Source organism: Phycomyces blakesleeanus (genome assembly GCF_001638985.1).
Source record: "Phycomyces blakesleeanus NRRL 1555(-) unplaced genomic scaffold PHYBLscaffold_10, whole genome shotgun sequence".
Lineage (NCBI taxonomy): Eukaryota > Fungi > Mucoromycota > Mucoromycetes > Mucorales > Phycomycetaceae > Phycomyces > Phycomyces blakesleeanus.
Window position 1 is genome coordinate 1,401,594 of NW_017265143.1, and position 14,300 is coordinate 1,415,893.

The 14,300-nt window shown below is 35.2% G+C and overlaps 4 protein-coding genes across 4 annotated transcripts; 1 reads left to right on the forward strand and 3 right to left on the reverse strand.

The window, feature by feature from the left end:
* Window positions 1-1,892: 1,892 nt before the first annotated feature.
* PHYBLDRAFT_64964 (hypothetical protein) lies at window positions 1,893-2,225 on the forward strand (the record flags this gene model as incomplete). Its single annotated transcript, XM_018441378.1, has 1 exon — window positions 1,893-2,225. One exon carries the CDS (start codon window positions 1,893-1,895, stop codon window positions 2,223-2,225), a length of 333 nt encoding a protein of 110 aa, XP_018292057.1.
* A 442-nt stretch (window positions 2,226-2,667) lies between these two features.
* PHYBLDRAFT_181435 (hypothetical protein) lies at window positions 2,668-5,066 on the reverse strand. The gene is made up of 5 exons (XM_018438468.1): window positions 4,182-5,066; window positions 3,806-4,117; window positions 3,488-3,728; window positions 3,202-3,378; window positions 2,668-3,096 (listed from the first exon to the last, which is right to left on the reverse strand). Exons 1-5 carry the CDS (start codon window positions 5,000-5,002, stop codon window positions 2,743-2,745), a joined length of 1,905 nt encoding a protein of 634 aa, XP_018292058.1. The 5' UTR covers window positions 5,003-5,066; the 3' UTR covers window positions 2,668-2,742.
* Window positions 5,067-7,061: 1,995 nt separating this feature from the next.
* Window positions 7,062-8,800, reverse strand: PHYBLDRAFT_64966 (hypothetical protein; the record flags this gene model as incomplete). The annotated part of the gene is made up of 4 exons (XM_018441379.1): window positions 7,062-7,202; window positions 7,309-8,037; window positions 8,141-8,212; window positions 8,393-8,800. The coding sequence occupies 4 exons, from the start codon at window positions 8,798-8,800 to the stop codon at window positions 7,062-7,064; spliced, it is 1,350 nt and encodes a 449-aa protein (XP_018292059.1).
* A 1,764-nt stretch (window positions 8,801-10,564) lies between these two features.
* Window positions 10,565-13,681, reverse strand: PHYBLDRAFT_64967 (hypothetical protein; the record flags this gene model as incomplete). Its single annotated transcript, XM_018441380.1, has 12 exons — window positions 10,565-10,658; window positions 10,773-10,953; window positions 11,077-11,263; window positions 11,416-11,563; window positions 11,670-11,711; window positions 11,816-11,912; window positions 11,999-12,149; window positions 12,209-12,311; window positions 12,557-12,681; window positions 12,770-12,907; window positions 12,971-13,096; window positions 13,358-13,681. 12 exons carry the CDS (start codon window positions 13,679-13,681, stop codon window positions 10,565-10,567), a joined length of 1,716 nt encoding a protein of 571 aa, XP_018292060.1.
* Window positions 13,682-14,300: the final 619 nt, after the last annotated feature.

Sequence of the window (14,300 nt, forward strand, 5' to 3'; positions counted from 1 at the left end):
AAAAGCAACAACAAAAGCAACAGGAGGATGAAGAAGAAGAAGAAGAAGAAGATGATGATGATGATGATGAAGAAGAAGTTGTTGTTGCTTCTAAAGAGGAAATACAACAACGAAATCCAAGGGCAACCACCAAGGGCAAGAAATATGTTCATAAAGAACCGAGTCCGGAGATCGACTCGAATAGAAAGAGAGGCAGACCAAGACGAGGCGAAGTAGAGGTAAAGTTGTAGTGTGACAAGAATGGAAAGGATCGACAATTTGAAATAGAAAGAAAGAAAGAAAAGATGCTGAGTTTATGCTTTATAGAAACGTAGCACAAAGAGGCCAAAGAAGGTATCCAGTAGCGAGCCACAGGGCCCTGACCCAGTCCCAGCAGAAATGAGAAAGAAGATGACAGAACTTTTCGAGGCATGCTATGATGCAGTCGAAGGCAGTACGACCGAAGATGAAGAGTAAGTTGAACCAAAAAGACCATCATATTATTATAGTCAAGTATGTTTGGTTTGGCTTGGTTTGGGTGGGTGGCTGGGGGGCTGGGTGGCTGTGCAAGATAATCAACACAATACACACACACATATATATATATATATTGAGTGAGATAATTGGGGGGGTTGAGATGAAAAAAAAAAAAGTAAGACTAATGAAAGTTGGTGTGATTGTGATTGTGATTATGATTGTGCAGTGCAGTGCAGTATAGTGTAGTGTAGTATAGTATAGTATAGTATAGTGTGTGTAGTGTAGTACGATTTTCTTATTATTAAATATTTTATTTTATATTGTGTACACCAATAACAACAATACTAAATACATGTTATGTATTTTGTACTTTTTTTTTTCTTAAAAAAAAAATGATAAATAATTATTTAATAGTGGGATCCGCAGCCGCAGTGAACTGTTTATGGATTTGGTCAGCAAGCGTGATTATCCAATGTACTACTCGATGATCAAGCAGCCCATTTCGTTGACTATGATCAAGAAACGGATTCATTCCTGCTACTATGAAACTGTGGAACACTTTGTTAAAGACGTTTTACTACTGTTTGATAATGCACGGACATTCAATGAAGAAGGCTCGCTTGTATATGAAGACGCCAATGAAATGCAGGCAAGTCCTCTTTTTTATATTTATATTTATATTAGTTTATTAGTATTAAGTTAGTCAGCATTCGTTCTTTTTTCTACCCCCCAAAAATAATAATAATACTACTACTACTACTACTGTTTCAATGTTTCAAGGGGAAGGAACATTTTTATTTTATTTGGTTTTGTGTGTGTGTGTGTGTATTATATATAATTATAATTATAAGTATAAGAACAAGTATATAAATACTTCTTTAAATATTTTGTAGAAAATATTCCAAGACACTTTTGACTCTCTTTATCATGACGGTCAGTTTATTCAATCCAAAGGACCACAAACACCTGTTTAAAATAATATATAACACAATACACTACACTACACTACACTACACTACATAAAATAAATTCAATATCCAAATCTTTTTTTTTTTTTTAAGAATTTCTTAATTTGGTAGACCCGAGGAGGGGACCGAGTCACGTTTAGGAAGCGATCTGCGGTCGATCCAATGATCCCAGGGAAGAGTTATTCTATTGTATTTTTATTTATATGAAGAAAGAGACTGTCGATCGGGTCCTTTTATTGGTTCCACCCTTTTTTTTTTCTTCCCCCTCCCCCCCATGCAGGAGTTTCCTATAAAAACTGTCAACCATCCAATTCCGCTAGCTTTCTTCTTTTTTTTTGTACTTTTTTTTTGTACTTTCAACAACAACAACAGCAGCAGCAACAGCAGCAGCAGCAGCAACAACATCAGTCAAAAAATAATAATAATAATAATTTCAACCAACCAATCAATCAATCAAATAACCAACCAATGTCTCCATCAAGTCTCCCATCTCCTCCTCTTTCGCCCACATTAAAAAGACCATCTCACTACCCCCGGCACCGTCACCCGGACCGTCGACGAGAATGCTATGAACACCTGCAGGCAATCATTCGAGCAAACAAAGAACGAGAACACGAGGAAGAAGAGGCAATGGTGCGTGAAGCCCCGGCCATCTTTTGTCGCTCCCAACCACGTCCAACCACCAGCATACTCATCAAACCATCTCTTATCAACCCACCAACCAAACGGCCCTCTGTTCGATTCACGTCTGAACCACCCAAAGTATTCCACTACCAATCTCCTCAGTCAACAGCCGTATAAATAACGCACCTTCGGCTATAAGAAACAAATTAAACCAAAACCAAAAAAAAGGGAATCAGACCAATATATACATATACACGCATACAAGTATGAAAGGATCTCAAAGCAAGACACCCATGTGCCTTTCTTGTTCTTCATCATCTTTTACCTCTTTATTCTACTATTAATTTTCTTTTATTACCCACCCTTTTCCATGTTTATAATACCTTTTTTAATTATTTCATCTACACAATCTATTTATTTCTTGTGCTTCTGTATAGTTCAACCGTCACTCTTGTTGCATCTCACTCATCTCATCTCATTTCATCTCATTTCATCTCATTTCATTTTTTATTTTATTTTATTCTATCTGTCTATCTGTCTATCTATTCATTTATTTTACTGTTCAAATCTCCTTCAATAATTTTTTTTCTTAAAATAATATTAATAATTAACATTCAAAATAAAGCAAAAGTCTCATATTATAAAATATGAATATATTGGAAAGAAAAGAGAAAGATTTGTTACATTTGGTTACTTAGAGGGTCTCGAGATAATCCCGGAATAAATCTTCTCTGGTGTCTTTGCTATCTATGGCCTGGTACCGCTTATCGTGTTCCAAAATACGCTTACAATCTCTCCACCGCATTCCCACTCTAATCTCCTTTGTACTCCTCAGCAACTCCATGTACTCTTCCTCTTTCCGCTTTGAGCTCGCAGTCCTGTCCTTTCGGAGCATCTTCACGTAATCCTTAAACATAATTTCCCTCAGCTTCGTTTCTCTTACTGCCTTGAATCTCTCGTCATCCTTAACTTTCCGACGAAAGTCTTCCCAATACATCCTCTCATTAGCCTCTTCTTCTAATAATTCAGAGTAACTCTCTTCTGGAGTCTATTTTGTATAATATTCACATTCAATAAATAAATAAATAAATTTTAAGTTTCAAATTCACGTTCAAATATATATATAGCATTTAACATTAGATTTCTAATTTACCTTTTGATTCGCCTTTTTCAATTTGATTTCCTGGGCCAATAGGCGGCAGTAATTATTAAACAGATTCCTTCTTTTACTGTGCTGCTGCACAAGGGAGTAACGTCGATCACCAATCAATTTCGGCAACTCTTTTTCCCATGTGGAGTATGGCGAAATGTCCTTTTCAGTCAACATTTGCTAACGTAATTTATTCACCCAAAATAAAACAAAAGATTAGTATTATTTATAAAACACTAGGCTAAACTAAACTAGGCTATATTTATAAACCACCTTCTTAATTACTTACTGTAAAAAGCTCAACCCGTTCCTCTTCTGTAAGAGACAAATCCATAGATTCCACAATCTGTGGTGGTGCTTGTTGTTGCTGCTGCTGTTGTTGTTGTAATAATTGCATTTTTACAGCTTGTGCATTTGGTGTCACCATGGTACTTGTTTCTTCTGGTGGTTCTTCGTTTCTCAACCCAAGATCTTCGATTTCCTCAGGATCCATATTCTGCAATTGCCACATAATATCCTCTTCTGTCATTCTAAAATAAAATTCATGTATATATTAATATTTACTACATACACAAATATTTCTTTTTTTATTACAAAAAAAACTTACTCTGTAGGCTCTTCTTCTGCTCCTCCTTCTTCTTCTCCTACTGATACTCCTTTCTGTGCTTGTTGTTCTGCTCTTTGTCTTTTAGCTTCATTTTCAGCTTCTTGTTCAAGCTTTCTCTTTTCTCCAATCTCGGCCTCTCTGGCAGCCTTGAGTGCATCCTCTGTTTCCTTTTCTTCTTTTTTCATTTGTGCAATAGGCTCCTCCAGCTCTTTAGGCATCTCCCACACAGACTGCTTCTTTTCCTTGTCAAAATAAAACTCCATCCCATCAGTTGTTCTGACCAGCAACCAGTGTGTACCCGGAATCTTCTTTCTAACATCAATAATAAGTATTAAAGTGTTGTAAAACAATAGATTTATTTTCTTTGCTTACTTACTTGGTTTTTTTGACAGGTGGTTTAGGTACAACTGGAGGAGTAAAATTTAACGGTTGTTGTTGTTGTTGTTGTTGTTGGTGGTGGTGCTGGTGGTGGTAGTGTTGGTGTTGGTTGTGGTGTGGTGGTGGTGGCGGTGGTGGTGGTCGTTGCTGTAATCCCATGGGAACCATTCCTGGATGTCCCATAAATCCACCTTGTGGTGGCGGTGGCATCACTGGTCTCTGCCACGAACTCTGTCCTGTCATGGCATTGTACCAATATAATTGTCCACCAGGTCCGGTGTGTTCAGTCCACCCTGGAGGAAGAAAGTTCATAAATGCTCCAGGATGAGGATAAGGGAAGGGCAAAGGTGGAGGAGGTGGAGGGTGAGAATGAGGATGCTGATGAGGATTCTGATGCAAATTTGGTTGAGGTCTACGATGATGTGTTCCAAGTGGTTGATGGTTGATAGGAACTGGTCCTTCAGAGGAGAAGGGAGGGCGTTGTTGTTGTTGCTGTTGTTGCTGTATTGGTAGAGGTGGTGGTAATGTATTATTAACACCTGTTGATGCAGTATCAGTACTACTAGTTGTAGTGCTGGTAGTTTCGGCAGATGGATCAGTAGTAAGTGTAGCCTCTGTATCAGAAAATGTTGTTGTTGTTATTGCTGTATCTATAGCTGATTCTGTACTGGTAATAGCTTCTGCGTCTGTAGTAGTTGCTGCATTGGTAGTAGTAGGTTCTGTAACGTCAGTAGTGCCACCGGCAACAGCAGCAGCAGCAGCAGCAGTTGTTGTTGTTGTGGTAGGAATCATCGTGTTGGTATCGTTTGGAGTGTCCATGACGCTAAAGAATATATCTATATATTTTTTATTCTTATTCTTCTTTAGGTATTGTAGTTTATTGTATTGAGTCCAGTGTGTGCATGCAATTGCGATGACTTTTTGATCAAGTAATGCATCTATATATTTTTAAGATGGACAACAAAAAAATAGGCTCTTGTGACGTCAGAGACACAACTTAACTGACTGACTGATTGACTTTATTTCACCACTACTACTATTAACAATATGTTTAATGATTAAGTGAATTAGAGTGAATAATCTGTATAGCAATATAGGTTTTTTTTTCTTATTGTATTTTCACTCGATTCGATTAAATTCAATCTATTAAAGCAGGCCTGAAATAAATATTTGCTACCAAACACAAGATTTATAAACTCTAATATATATATATTTAACCACTAGTATTACTGTTAATAAAGGTTACTTTATAACTAATTGATGTTGCATTTGTAACACTCTTATTATTTTGCTTATCTTTATCTCTATTTTATTATTAAACTTGTAGGTATTGGTGGTCTGTGATAATGACAGTCCTAATTTTTTCTTGTGGGTCAGTGGGGGAGCACCACAGTAGATCCCAATTTCTGTGACATAAACAGATTGCTTTTTGGGAACCTGATATTGGTTACAATATATATATGAGGGGGGAGGAAATTATTATATATATATTTTTTTGGAGGCCTATTCCACAAGCTTTGTTGCATGACACTATAGAACAGAGAATGTATATGAAAATATTGGGGATGGGGTACAATTGCTTACATCATGTAAGCATGGGGATTAAATGATACAAATGTCTATATATATAAGCATGCGTGTTTTTTTCCTTTTGCTTGTATTGAAGCTTGCAAATCTTAGGCGAGCGACGTTTTGATTTTGCCGGACCATAAATTATGACCTGCTGGCTGGCATCAAAAAGTTATATCTGGTCCCTAAGGATTCATACTTATCATAATAAAGATACTTTAATATAAAGCAGGACAATAGCTTTGTTCAAGTGTAAAAGCATCCTCTTAAATATGAAATTTGATACTTACAGCTTTATACTACCTGTAATAAGGTATTTGATATATGCCTAGAGTAATAAAAATAGCTAACTAACATGTTACTTTAAGCCATCATACCTTGATAAAAAAAATGCCGGCTCCCATCCTTAGATACACTTCAAGTACATTCGAGTTGGCTTACTTACCTTTAGTTACAAGTGTATATTCCTAAATCCTTGCAATTGCTATTATCATTACATTGTGATTATTAACTGGTGAGATAGGAAGATGTTGTTGAGCAAGATTATGTTCATTTTGATTTAAAAAAAAAAGCGGGTTTCTTTATTGATATGGTTTATATTGAATTGATTTACAGAAAGTACCTATTAGCAGAATAATTATTAATTATTAATCTCCAATAAGCAAAGTAATGTCTTTGCTATCTATGAGAAAACTGATATTCTTTAATATATAATTGATTAGTAAATTCTTACGAGATGAGTATACAATGGAAAAGAAGATTTTATATTTAGATTGAATAATTTTTTTTTGTATGAGACAAAATTTTATTATCAAATTGCTCAAGAACAGGTCTTGCTTCCTAAAGAATGAGAGTTAGGTGCCTGAGGAGATTGCTGAAGAAACATAGATATTGGATTAAGAATTTCAGGACACAATTGTTTTTTACCCTGAAGGCTTTGAGAATAAAGATCGGTCCCCGGGCAAATTATCACAATCAATTAGTCTGGCATATAAAAAAAAAGAGTAGCGTCTCATCAGGTAACGACACCCCTGTAATATTGCTGCTAAAATAGATAGATATTGACAATGTTTCTTATATATATATAATTTTATTTTTGAATTGTTTAAAATTACAAAGAGATTTCAATTATTATTCAAACACTCAAAATAATGTCAAGAAATCAAGAAAGGCAAAGAAGTATGTGCATGTGTTTTGTTAAGGAAAGAGGGATTGGTGAGTGGGAGATATGAAAGTAAAACAAGTCTTTATCTCATTTTATTTTTTATTTTATTTTACTTTTTCTCCTTTGTTTTCTTTCTTTCCTTTTTTAGTGATGGTGAAAGTGGGATTCCTGCGCTACTCGAAGGGCATCCAATTCAGGTGTGAGTTCAGATAAAAGTTCATGTGCTTCCTTGTGATAAGCATCCTGAGCTGCCACAAGGTCTGTGAGATTACGATAAGGCTCAGGCTATACAAAATAAATAAATAAATAATGCATTAGATTGTATATATTTATATGTTTACAACATATTTCTCTCGTCATTACTAAAACAAAAGGAGAAGAAGCAACTTACATTATCTAATGCGGCTTTCATCAAACTTGTGGCCTCTTCTACCATTGCCACAAACTGATTCTCGGCCTCTTCGACTTCCAGACGAATAGCCTCTTCCTTGTCTAGGCGAGTTGTTGCCTTATATCTTGCCTTGACTGTATCGAGCGCCAATCTGGAAGACTGGACGTTGCGTCTAGCCTTGAGGGCCTGCTCAATAACTGTCGCAAGATTGGCCTGCATTGGTTGGGTGAATTTTGTTGTGATGGCATCATCCATCGCCAGCTGAGCATTGCCAACCTTTTCGGTGATAGTGGCTACCTTGAACAATGCGGTCCCGTAGTGGTCCTCCAGCCCGACTTGCTCTGCTCCCTGCCCGGCCACGCGTGCCAAGGCATGTGAAAGTGTCTTTGGGTGCAGCTTTTGATCTGCAATACTACCAGCAGAATGAGTAGAATGAGAGGAAGAGTTGGAAGACGAATTGTCTGTGGCTGTGGCTGTGGCTGTGGCTGTGGCGGTGGCTGTGGCGGTGGCGGTGTCTGCGGCTGCGGCTGCGGCTGTAGCTGGGGGTGTGGTTGTGGCGTTGGATCTCTCTGTTGTCGAAAGAGTCATGTTCTGGATCTCTCGAGTGACTGAAGACGTGAGTCCCAATAAGGATTCTTGTAATTGGACGGGATAATCATGGGAAGGGTTACCGTATGTACGGGTTATTTTGACCAAATTGGCCTGAACATTTCGCAAAATATCTACCCGCTGTTTACAATATATACATATAAGAATATTGATTAGTAAATCTTGCACAATTTTCTCCCTCTCTCTTTTTGTATTTATTTAGAGCAAATTTTGTACATCTTACGTTCTCAAGATCTTTGTATTCTTGCGGAAGTTCTGTGACATCGTCAGCTGTACCCAACTTCTCTTGTGCGTACTATTATACAAAAGTAGAAAAATGATCAGCATACAAACACTTGTGCACCTTCACGTTTGTACACACTTGCATAGTCCCACACACAATTCAATTGTAGATCATTGTCACACACACATACGCTCTCTCTCTCTCTCTTATATATTATATATATATATACATTATATATTTAAAAAGGCTTACCTGTTTGGCTTGTCCAAGACTCTTTCCGATTTTCTGTGCGAATGGATTGATTTTTGAACTTAGTTCAGCAAAGCCATCAAGTGCACTGTTGATGATAACGTTTGGGTTAAGCGATTGAGAATGGGAACCAGCTTGGACCTGATGATCGTCCTCGACCATCTTGACAGTATTCTTCTGATCATGCTGGACAGTATGTGTGGGTTCAACAGGTTGGACGAGCTGAACAGTGTGAGCAGGTTGGACGGGCTGGACAGGTTGGACGGGCTGGACAGTGTGAACAGGTTGGACAGTATGTGTGGGTTGTGTGAATTGATCAAATTGAGTGGGTTGAGTGGATTGAGTAGATTGAGTAGGTTGATCAAATTGATCAAACTGAGTGGGCTGAATGGGTTGAGTGTGTTCAGACATGGTAGTTGGATATTAGCAAAGGTGCAAGGAAATGAAAAAAAAAATTAAAACAAAAAATTATGGGCTCACAGACTTCTTTTGTACTGAGTTTTTATATTAGATACACTAATGCTACTGCTGCCGCTACTGCTACTGCTACTGCTATTACTTTGTATTGCTACTGTTAACTGTATAGAGCAAAAAAAAATTAAAATGGACTTTTATTGCGTCATGTATATATCCGAAATAGACTGTTCAATGTCCTCCCTTATGTCATTTTTTTTATTTTAAAATGTAAATATAAAAAAAACCCCAAATAATCAATAATCACTATTGACCGAGCTAGTACATTTAATCATCAACTAATAATATAATATAATATATATATATAATCTTATATACTGCTGTCATTTTGACCATCAAGATTATGAGGTACAGTATTATAAATAAGTTCTATAAGATATATATAATATACATTTCATCTAATCTAAGAAAAGGCATTTGACCTCCTTATCACCGGAGAGTTTATATTACATATACACCACCAACACCAACACCAAGATGCACTTATCCAAAGTCTTGGCTACAAAATATATACCCTCACAGTATATATTTAATTATCACTGTAAAAAATGTCAGGATTTAAATCTCCGGAGTCGTAACTTTCGCTATCAAGACCCAGATTTTACAAAACCGATCTCGTAACTTTTATAGCCAAAAAAAAGCAAACACAATCATTACTTTTTTTGGTGGCAACGACTTTAAGTTCAAATTAAAATGTTAGTAATCCTGTAGGTCATATTTGTTCCTTGACCCAAATTTTGCAGCCTGATAAGCAGTCCAGCATACAATATGCGTCTAAAATGGCTTTCTGGATTAAAAACCATATATATATACTTGAACTAGGTCTCAGGATAATAATAAAAGTTTAGAGCATCCTAAACTAAGTATATGTTAGACATGTCAAAGTTACAAGTCCTTCGAATTTATTATATTTTATTTCTACATATGTAATCCGTATCTTCTTTAATTGCCTATAGACATATATATTGGCTGAGATAGACCGCTTGCCTTTGTAAAAGTCCATTAAAATATCATTTTCTTCAATGATTACTCGTTTGACAAGAATTATACGTTTTTTTGTAGATATTGACCCGCATTCAGATAAAAGGCAAGGCCTAGACGGAAAGAAGAAAGCCCAAGTAATTATTGATTTTCGAACATTATTTTACTTTTTGAACTACAATAATAGTAGAAACAGAGAGAGAGAGAGAGAGAGAGAGAGATTAGTGCTTAATTAAAAATTCACTCTAAAACACACTAAACCCTGAAAAACTTGCAAAAACCTCACTAAAACCGCCCTTTTTTCTTTATAGTATATATGTTAATTGATATATAAATTCTTCATATTATTTCAGTCGTCTAACAATAAAAAAAAAAGACATTGAATTTGACTATCATATAAAAGCTTTTTCATATATTATTACAATTATTAGAATGCTTGAATATATATATATATATATATTTGTATATATTTTTGTATGTATGTATGTATGTATGTATGTATGTATGTATTGGTAGTAATGATTGATTTGCATATTTATAGTGTAAGATGAAGTGAAAATGTACGTATATGATATCATTTTCGATAACAAATAAAGAGGATTTGTGATAAGAGAAAAAAAAAGATAGGATAGGATAGGATAGGATAGGATGAATTGAAGGAATATAAATATATGAGAGATAATCTCCAAACTTTAGATAATAATATTACTAAACAATCTCTTAGTCAAAGCCAGAGAATACGTTGTGAGCGCTGGATAAGTGCACCATCCCCGTGTCGAGATCAATAGCATAGCAAAGGAATGAAGCATCAACACTAATAATCATAATAGATATAGATATAACGATAATATTAATTTGATGGTCTTGATTAATTAATTCTCCATTCACCCAATTTCTCTCTTGTATTTTCTAAGAAAGGGGAACTTACATGCTCATCATGGTATAGGAAAAGAACTGTGATATGTACATTGGCACAATGGCAGCCAGCATACCAATTATGTATCCATGCGGCGAATGAAGACTGTGGGTTGCAAAAACATAGGTTCCAAGTCCTGACACAAGAGAGATAACCAAGGCACCAATGTACAGAATTAACTTTGTCAACAAATCTATAAAATATATAAGAACGATTAATTTGTTGTCATGGTTATATATATTAATAAAATAAAGTAAAAGTGATCTTTATGACATAGTGACAGCAACAAAGAAGAAGACGAAGAGAGCATGCTTACCACCCAATAGTCCTGACAAAAGGTTCCTTCTAAACATCTTTGTACCTGATCTTGCTGAAGAGCAGAAACTTTCGCCTGTGATTCCTGCAAGACTTATGGTGTAGTGATTGATTTGGCTGACAATGGCTTCGAGATATGCAAGCAGAATCGAAACAATCCACACGAATGGTCTGCTTTTCTTGACATACTTTTTATTTATTTATTTAGAAGAAGAAAAATAGATATCAAGTCATTATAAGCAAATCATATAGATATATGTTTATGTTTATGTTGGAATCATTTCTATCTTCTTGGCTTTTTTGTATAACCCATAAGCTAAGCTAAGATAATCTAACTTACCTTTTTCATATATTGGGCAAGGAGATGCATGCTCTGTACAAGGGTGAGAACAAGCCCACCAAATGCAAGTGTTCCTAATGAGGTTGTTGATCCTCTTATCAGGGCACTCTTCCAAGCCTTTTCGCTATTTGTTGTTGCAGGTTCATGTCTAAGGATTTTTTTTTAAAAAAGGACAATATTATTATTATTATTATTATTATTAGTAAAACAATAGGTATATATATGAATAAATAGACGATGAATTTCTTGTTTACCTGTGAAAGTACCATTGGGCAGTGACGGCAGAGAGTACAAATCTAAATCCCATATCACATATCACAGTAATAATTGCAATTATTATTATCACTTAAATTATTTGTATTACTGATTTTCTTATATGTATATGTATATAAATATCTACCTTTGCATGTTGATCAATACTGCTGCTGTCCACATGTATATGAACAAATAAAATACAACCAGCATATTCACATGATCATTGACAACCCATATAGCCTCTAGAACAATAATAATAATAAAGAATTCAAAGTAAAGAAAAATGTTTAATAGCTGTTAACATTAATTTATATAGATTTTTTTTTACCTGATTTTGATCCAGACTTTTCTATGTGGCCTAGTAGCCATAGACGACTAAAAAATAATAGCCAAAGTGCAGAGAAACTAATAAAGACAACCAGGAGAATTAAAGATACCAATAGGATACCAGGATTGGATTTCAATATCTCGCATGCCAACTATGGATACAACACACAATTCAATACACACACACACATATATATATATATATCTTTACCTCTATTACTGCAACTGTTTTATTGATACGATGACGACCACTAAATACAAGCTTCATGTAAAAAAGACTGATAATTAATGGGATAAAGGACATGATTGTCAATCTGATCAATTATTTTTTTAGAAAAAAAATGAGTGTTTGTTAGTATTGTTTTAAGTCCCTGCTTGTTCGCATGGACCAAACAACAACATAGCACAATATCACCAGCAATAAGAATATATATATATATATATTTCTGCTGTTCATTATGGTATAGTCAATGACAATGACAATGACAATAACAATGACTTCTATATCTATTCATCCGTCTATATGTTCCTTCTTTTTTCTTAAGATTTTTTTTCTTACCCTGAGTCTTGTGCAGAAGGCTGGTTGCCATAATAATAATAGCTTTGGAATGATTCTACCAGTGCCCATATAAACAGCCCTACAAATATTATCGGGACGCATGTTACTGTTCCCCACACAATCGCCTAGTTTGATAACAAGACAGATTTAATACAATTCAATTGATTAGATAGACATTTTTATATATATATCTTTTATCGTTATTATTATTACCTTTGTAAATTTGCGAAGGACATGAAACCAACAAATGCCAACCAAGAGAGTTGTAAAGACCATGAGGGTAAGAATGCCTGCACTATCAGATATGGCCTTAAATGTGGTTCCTTTGGCTGCTTTTTCTAGTGCATGGCTCTATAGATTTTTTTTTATTGATTATTTTTGGGATTATAATTAATATATATAATTTATACTCACGTCGGTCGTGCAAACAAGTAAAATGCCTGATAAGACATAGACGATGATTAAAAGACAGTAAGCCAGACCAAACAATGGATCTTTGTACTTCTTTTCTGTTTTTATAGTTGTGATTCCAGGAGGTATCTGTTGAAATAACATAAAGAAAATAAATAATCTCATGGTTTGAATAACGATCAATTATATTTATTTTATTTTATTTTATTTTATTTTATTTTTGGTTTCTTTACCGCAGCTGTTGTTGGAAGTAAAGACTCCGATAGAGGTGCTGTGATGGGTGCTATTGCGGTGGATGGTACGTCTAGATAAATAGCGGATGGTTTCTGATACACAAGTAAATCTTCACTGCGCTTGCATAAATCTATACGCCTATAAATCTTTACTCACTGGACTTTCTTCGTAGTCAGATTTGTTTAGTCGAGAGGCAGACAAGGTAGATAGATTTAGTGCAGATGGTTCTCCCATAAGCTCTTCTTGGTCGAATATGAGTTGACTTGTGTCCGAATATGCATTCGATTCTGTCAATGGCATGCTATCGATTCCCATCTGATCCTGTTGAAGAGAATAGAATAAACTGTGGGACGTATACTCGTCTTCATTCTCCGATTCTTGGTCCATCTGTGCATAAGCGGACCGAGCTCCGTTGGGTTCAAGCAAGCTGTTCTTCAGTGTAGAAAAGAAGCGAGCGATATTTGGCATAGATTTCTCCATAGCATCGACAGGTCTGTAAGATGACGCAAGCAAAGAAGCAAAAAAAAATGGAAGAAAAAAGGAAAGAAAGAAAGAAAGGAAGAGAGAGAGAAAAAAAAGGAGCAAAATAAAATAAAATAAAGAGAGAGAGAGAGAAAATACAAGAACGCCAAGTTACAATTTCTATCTCTCTTTAGTTATGCCGCTCTTTCTCTATCTTATTTTATTTTTTAAGTTGGTTGAACCTGACCCGTGACTTGTATCGTGACCTTAATATCCAAAGTAAAAGAGGATTTTGGAGCGAGAATGAGCAAATATCACAGTAGCATAGATAACATAGGTAGAGATATATTGATAGAAATAGATATATAAATTATTCAAAACAGCATACAGAATTCATATAAAAATTGTCAATTGATTGAATGATTGACTGGCTGATTGACAGAATGATTGATACCTTTTACTATTATCTATTTATTTATTTTATTTCGTCACAGCCTGGATGACGCTGACCTATTTAATGGCTTCTTCGTATTCAAAATAGAGTAAATAATTAAATAATTAGATAGATATGTGATGTGTCTTCTGCTGTTTCTGCTGCTCGTGTCTTACTATGGCCACCTCTAGTCACATTTTAATT

Excerpts from the sequence above, each read along its gene's own strand:
- PHYBLDRAFT_181435 (XM_018438468.1), bottom strand. The coding sequence starts at position 5,002 with ATGGACACTCCAAACGATACCAACACGATGATTCCTACCACAACAACA. Across the intron at positions 4,118-4,181 it reads CCACCTGTCAAAAAAACCAA|AAAGAAGATTCCGGGTACAC; the intron begins GTAAGTAAGCAA and ends TATTGATGTTAG. Across the intron at positions 3,097-3,201 it reads TGAAAAAGGCGAATCAAAAG|ACTCCAGAAGAGAGTTACTC; the intron begins GTAAATTAGAAA and ends TATACAAAATAG.